Source organism: Seriola dumerili, unplaced genomic scaffold, assembly GCF_002260705.1.
Source record: "Seriola dumerili isolate Sdu_G_001 unplaced genomic scaffold, Sdu_1.0 BDQW01000267.1, whole genome shotgun sequence".
Lineage (NCBI taxonomy): Eukaryota > Metazoa > Chordata > Actinopteri > Carangiformes > Carangidae > Seriola > Seriola dumerili.
This window is the reverse complement of record NW_019174522.1, coordinates 160938-168314: the sequence shown is the minus strand read 5'-3', so window position 1 is coordinate 168314 and position 7377 is coordinate 160938. Positions and strand designations below refer to the sequence as shown.

At 44.6% G+C, this 7377-nt stretch overlaps 1 protein-coding gene across 1 annotated transcript in view; it reads left to right on the top strand.

Annotated features, from left to right (window-relative positions):
* The first annotated feature begins 1011 nt into the window (after positions 1–1011).
* The window catches only part of LOC111230450 (neuronal membrane glycoprotein M6-a-like), a 30543-nt gene continuing 24177 nt past the window's right edge, over positions 1012–7377 (top strand). Inside the window, exon 1 of the mRNA XM_022757193.1 lies at positions 1012–1142. Coding sequence (XP_022612914.1) covers positions 1106–1142 — 37 coding nt within the window. The 5' untranslated portion in view covers positions 1012–1105. The remainder of the gene's footprint in view (positions 1143–7377) is intronic.

The window sequence follows — 7377 nt, the reverse complement described above, 5'->3', positions numbered from 1 at the left end:
ACTACAACTGCCATGATCCCACGCTACTTCATGATGTCACCAAACTCCTTACTTACTACTTAATTACTATTGTGATTGAGAGACCCCTAGTGGCAGAAAATTACAAAGTGTGTTGAATAAAAGATAAGATTTTCGCATCCTGGAGGATTAAAATCAGTTTGTTTCCCTCATAGACTGAAAATAATGACGGACATATCCTCTGTGACGTCACCCACAGGTTTGAGAGTGAGCTGCTCTACCGTCACCATCTTTGCAGGGTCTGACTCCGCCCCTAACTCCCAGCTAATCCAAAAATGGGCAAATAGGTGGGCCGTGGGTAGAGCTGAGGCAGTTCATGCCAGTTTGTGGTAAGCATACGCTCACCCACCTGTCACTCAAAGAGGCCACGCCCTCCATTATGCTAAATTCAAAGCCTCAATAAAATGTAAACAGGTGAGATGTATAAAAATTCACCCCTGTACAGCTGTCATGAAGGAAGAAATTAGCTATAGAGACCAAAACTTTCTTTTGTACCAGGCTGTAAACATGTTTATTTAACGTACAACTGTAAAGTTGGACATTATAACATGGGAGTCTATGGGGATTGCCCCACTGGTGGAGCCAGACTCTAGTGGTCATTAGCGGAACTGCAGGTTTTGTCACTAAAATGTTGGCTTCATTTTTCCTTGAATGATTTTCGGGGTTCGATCACATTAAACTCTGAAACATAAAATCTCGACAAAATTAAAATATACTGTTTACTGTGACTGTCTTTGTTTACCATGTTTCCTAGTCTCAGTCTTGACTTGGACTTATGGTTTTATATAAAGGAAATATTGAATTTTGCTGTTTATGTTGATGTTTTCTGTGTTTGATGGAGACATTATGTAAATAAATATCTGTGGGTAGATGAATTGATGCTGGAGGAGCACAGAGAGAGGAGAGAGAGCAGAGCACTGAAACAGGGACTTCCCTGCGCCTCCATCATCTGCAGGGAGGGAAAAAACACTCACACACATACACAGCCTCCCACATACACACACACACACACACAGTGCTGAGAGCTAGCAAGGGGCTTTAAACAGCTTCATACGAAACAGAGACAAAAGGACTGTAACCTGCCACAATGGAGGAAAACATGGATGAATCGCAAAGCCAGAAAGGTAGGACGGAATAACAGTTTGTTCTATTTTATCTTTCATCAGATGAACCATTCTGCCATTGTTCTGTTCATCCTTCTGTCCTGGTGTCATGGGATTCCTTTGTGTGTGTGTTGTGTGCAGAGAGATGAAGGATAACGTACTCGTCCTGCAGAAAACAACAGCATCACATCTTAGTTTGTACATTTAATATGCACATTTTCACAACTGTTTTTTTCTCACCACTCTGTTGAGCAGAAATGCAAAGACAGGCTGGGAATTTTAACGGTGCTGTCTATACGTGTGCTTGTGATAAGACCAGGCGTTAGACTGGCCCGTTCTGTTCTGTGTTTCCATGAGTAGCTGCAGAACAAAGCAGAGTGTTTGGGGTGAGAATGAGAGGAGTTGGCAGACTCTGGAGGGTCGTTGTTGTTTTGGAGGCTGGACGGACAGATGGACAGACAGATGGATGGATGTATGGATGGATGGAGGAGGTGGGAGTGGCGGGGAGGGGGAAGGGGTGGTGGAGGGGGAGCAGATAGAAGAAGGAGGGAGCGTGGGGCAAAACCTTGAAATAAAGAGTAAGAATGAGGAGATCGAGGATAAGTGGAGCAGTGATTGATGCCTCCATTGGGATTTTCTTTGTTCGGCTCCATTGTTGATGCTTCACGCCTGTCTGAACCCCTTCTCCTCTCCTCTCCTCGCTCCCTCGCTCTATGCGTGTCACCCTTTTTTTTCTGGTATCTGTGTCGCTCTCTACCCTTTCCCTCCATTTTCTTCTTCTCTCACCGGCTCTCTCCCTTTCTGTGCTTTTCTTCAGCCTTTTTGACTCAGTTGATTTCAGACTTGATTTTCTGGGTATATCAGCATCTCTCTCTCTCTCTCTCTCTCACTGTCTCTGGCTCTGTCTCTCTTTCTCTCCTCCATCTATTTTGACTCATCTCTCACTCATCTCACTCACCTCCATCTCGCTCTGTCGGTTCCCGCCCTCTTTCCCAGCCTCTTTTTTTTTTCTTCATCCTCATTTCAAATCATACACATTTTAAATCACCTTCCTCTGTATGTTTATGTTTCTGCTTTTCGTTTTCATGTTTTTCATCTCATCCTCTCATATTGTTGTTGTAAGCGGTGAAAATGGGCGTGTCCATTTTCTTCATAGCACCTTCAGTCTGACTCAGATGTGAGCAGCGCTGCTTATACAAACCATGGTCAGGCATTTGTGATGAAAAATAAACAGTTATTTGCATTAATCGCCGTGGTAACGTTTATTAACACTGTATCTATGGTAACGCTTTTGTGGAGCTGTCTTCTGTTGTGTGATAGGCAGACTCCTGTGTTTTTTTTCTGGAAGGAACCTGTTTTAGCCAATCACAAAGCATTTTTCTCTCCAGGCTCTGAGCCCCTCTCTCCTTCTGTTCATCCATTCATCTCATTCCCACATCCCTGTGTCTCCCTCCTCCTTCATTTAATAAATAAGAAGTACAGGTGTGTGATGACATGTGGCAGGACAGGTGACAGGGACTTTATAATAAGAACATTAATGATGTTTTTCACAGCTGTAATTGTATGATCCAGAAACAGATTCTGAATGGTTGTTTGTCACAGACCTGTTTCAGGTGTTGAATCAGTTTAAATTTAGGTTTAACTGTGTAGCCTGTTGCACAAACTGTGAGTGACTGTCTGTTACTGAGCAGATGAATGATGTGCTGCTGGCCAATATCATCGATAATGAACAATTCACCTGTGCAGCATGAAACGCAGGGATTCAAATATCTACTAATTATTTTAGAGCATTCAAAGTAAGTCCCATCTAATGCCAACTTAAAATAAAAATGTATTGAATCACTTTAAATCAATTATATTATGCCACATGATTATAATAAAACTAATCCCAGCCCAAGTGGGAGGAGCTTTGAGAGCTCAGCTGTGGCTTGGATCAGTATGAAACTGTGTTAGAAAATATCTGGTTTGTTAATAACAGGTCAAAGGTCAATGGTACAAGCCTCTGAACATAAAGACTGACGAGGAGAACTTAATCACAACTCCTATGGTGCATTTCAGCAACAAACATACAGCTGGCTTCATCACAACAGAGGCCGAGGATCATGGGTGCTGTAGTGTTTATGCCAAAACGACACGACAGCAAAAGAAATCCAAGCAAAGTTGAAAGAATTAAAACCAGTGGCCATAATGTCAAATATGTAAATCTACAGTGACCCATGATTCTGTATCCACATACACTGAGGCCCCTCCCACTTCACAACTCTATAAAGGTTAAAAATCATGATCACATGACCAAGTGTTACACACCAGGTGACATGAATTAGACCAATTAAAATCCGGGTTGTGTCCCTCCCTCATTCCCTCCTCCCGACTCACTCTCCAGGGAGTTCAGTGTAGAGGACTGTACAGTGATCTCATCAGCAAAATGAAAAAAACACTTTTGGACACTACTTGGGTGATTTTCTCTGCACCGTTTTTCAGTCTTTCAGCAAGAGCGGAATGCATGATGGTATATATTGCTTGATTAGTGACGATCAGCTGTACAGTTGTAGTGGACTATAGAGGGAGTAGTGAGTGATTTCGGACATCCCTGATTTAACCCAGGGATCAGCGTCCTACCTGCTCTACCACCTGAGCCACGCCCCTTTACACCTTAACAGCCATTTACCTTGAGCCTCTCTTCATATAACACAGACCCACAGTCTGAAGAACTGGTACTCTGAAACTCCTTGAGCTGCATCATGTGAGGAATAGTGATTTCTTATGTACAGTGGTTTCAGGAAGTCTTCAGACCCCGTCACTGTACTGTGTAGTAGATTTTCATTGTAAATGCTCCATCAGTCTACTCTCACTGATACACAAACATGTTTTAGAAATGTATTCAAATTCAAGACCTGGGGCTGCTTTGATGGCTCACCTGGTAGAGAACGTGTCACATGGGCTTCGTCCTAACTGCAGTGGCCATGGGTATGAGTCCGACCCTTGGCCCTTTGCTGCATGTTATCCCCTCTCTCTCTCCATGACTTTCCTGTCTCTCTCTGACTGTACTATAACAATCAAGGCAAAATGCCCTAAAAAAATCACTTTAAAAAAGAAGTCAAAATCTGAACCTTTGATTAACTAAAGTCTTCAAATTGTGACCAGCTGCTTCCTATTTACTTCAATTATCACTGAGATGAGTCTAGACCTGGACTTAAGTCCACCTGTGGTGAACTGAGCTGATTGGACAGAGTTCAGAAAGACACACACCTGTGTGTATCAGGTCCCACAGTTCACCTGCAGGTCAGGACAGAGACCATAAAGTCCAGTGAAGTCTCTGTAGACCTCTGTGATCAAACTGTGGTGAGACAGAGGTCAGGACAGAAAGGTGTAAGTGTTCTCAGGAGAACTGTGGGAACAAGAACTGGAAGCAGGACTCTTCTAGAGCTGGTGCTCAGACAAACCGAGGGAGCAGGTCAGAGGGACCTGGGTCAGGGAGGAGCTTCAGAAGTCCCTGCAGAGATGGAGAAGCTGCTGGAAAGACGAGCATCAATCAGGTTATTATGGTACAGAGACGAGACAGAGACACTGAGAGTCAAAGACATATGAAGCTGCTGCAGTCTGACCTGCAAACCTTAAAGACTCTGAGACCAGGAGGAACCAGACTCCCTGGACTCCAAACACCAGGTCCTGCTCAGCACCTGGACAACACCATCCCTACAGTGAAGCATGGGGGACAGCATCATGCTGTGGGGGCTTCTCAGCAGCAGGGACAGGGAGACTGGTCAGACCTGATGATGGTTGAATGAGACAAATGCAGAGAGGTCCTTGAAGAAAACCTGATCCAGAGTCCAGGAGACCTGAGACTGGAGTGACGGTTCACCTCTCAGCTCCAGAGTGACCTGAAGCAAACAGCCAAGACAACACTGGAGAGTCTTCAGGACCAGTCTCTGACTGTCCCTGAGTGTCCCAGCCAAAGTCCAGACCTGAACCCCATAGACCATCTGTGGAGAGACCTGAAGAGAACTGTTCAGACACTTCCTGTCCAGTCTGAGTCTGAGTCAGGAAGACTGAGATAAACTGACCAGATCCAGGTTCAGAGCCTGTAGAAACTCAAGACTGAAGCTGGAACTGCTGCTGAAGGGGGTCCTACAAAGAATTGGACTAAAGGTCTGAAGAGTTTTATCAATGGTAGATTGAAGTTTTTGATTTTTGAAACATTTCCAAAAAAATTTAAAAACATGTTGTCACTCTGTCATGATGGGTCATTGAGAGAAGACTGATGGATAATTTCAAATGAAATCTACAACAAAACAAAGAATGTTCAAATTGTAAATCATCAGTGAACCCATGATTCTGTAATCACATACATGAGGCCCCTCCACTTCAACAACTCTATAAAGGTTAAAAATCATGACTCACATGACCAAGTGTTACACACCAGGTGACATGAATTAGACCAATTAAAATCCGGGTTGTGTCCTCCCTCATTCCCTCCTCCCTACTCATCTCCAGGGAGTTCAGTGTAGAGGACTGTACAGTGATCTCATCAGCAAAATGAAAAAAACACTTTGGACACTACTTGGGTGATTTTCTCTGCACCGTTTTTCAGTTTTCAGCAAGAGCGGAATGCATGATGGTATATATTGCTTGATTAGTGACGATCAGCTGTACAGTTTGTAGTGGACTATAGAGGGAGTAGTGAGTGATTTCGGACATCCCTGATTTAACCCAGGGATCAGTGTCCTACCTGCTCTACACTGAGCCACGCCCCTTTACACCTTAACAGCCATTTACACTTGAGCCTCTCTTCATATAACCAGACCCACAGTCTGAAGAATGGTACTCTGAAACTCCTTGAGCTGCCATCATGTGAGGAATAGTGATTTCTTATGTACAGTGGTTTCAGGAAGTCTTCAGACCCCGTCACTGTACTGTGTAGTAGATTTTCATTGTAAATGCTCCATCATGTCTACTCTCACTGATACACAAACATGTTTTAGAAATGTATTCAAATTCAAGACCTGGGCTGCTTTTGATGGTCACCTGGTAGAGAACTGTCACATGGGCTTCGTCCTAACTGCAGTGGCCATGGGTATGAGTCCGACCCTTGGCCCTTTGCTGCATGTTATCCCCTCTCTCTCTCCATGACTTTCCTGTCTCTCTCTGACTGTACTATAACAATAAAGGCAAAATGCCCTAAAAAATCATTTAAAAAAGAAGTCAAAATCTGAACCTTTGATTAACTAAAGTCTCAAAATTGTGACCAGCTGCTTCCTATTTACTTTAATTATCACTGAGATGAGTCTAGACCTGGACTTAAGTCCACCTGTGGTGAACTGAGCTGATTGGACAGAGTTCAGAAAGACACACACCTGTGTGTATCAGGTCCCACAGTTCACCTGCAGGTCAGGACAGAGACCATAAAGTCCAGTGAAGTCTCTGTAGACCTCTGTGATCAAACTGTGGTGAGACAGAGGTCAGGACAGAAAGGTGTAAGTGTTCTCAGGAGAACTGTGGGAACAAAACTGGAACAGGACTCTTCTAGAGCTGGTGCTCAGACAAACCGAGGGAGCAGGTCAGAGGGACCTGGGTCAGGGAGGAGCTTCAGAAGTCCCTGCAGAGATGGAGAAGCTGCTGGAAGAACGAGCATCATTCATGGTTATTATGGTACAGAGACGAGACAGAGACACTGAGAGTCAAAGACATATGAAGCTGCTGCAGTCTGACTGCAAACCTTAAAGACTCTGAGCACCAGGAGGAACCAGACTCCCTGGACTCCAAACACCAGGTCCTGCTCAGCACCTGGACAACACCATCCTACCAGTGAAGCATGGGGGAACAGCATCATGCTGTGGGGCTTCTCAAGCAGCAGGGACAGGGAGACTGGTCAGACCTTGATGATGGTTGAATGAGACAAAATGCAGAGAGGTCCTTGAAAGAAAACCTGATCCAGAGTCCAGGAGACCTGAGACTGGAGTGACGGTTCACCTCTCAGCTCCAAGAGTGACCTGAAGCAACAGCCAAGACAACACTGGAGAGTCTTCAGGACCAGTCTCTGACTGTCCTGAGTGTCCCAGCCAAAGTCCAGACCTGAACCCCATAGACCATCTGTGAGAGACCTGAAGAGAACTGTTCAGACACTTCCTGTCCAGTTCTGAGTCTGAGTCAGGAAGACTGAGATAAACTGACCAGATCCAGGTTCAGAGCCAGTAGAAACTCAAGACTGAAGCTGGAACTGCTGCTGAAGGGGGTCCTACAAAGAATTGGACTAAAG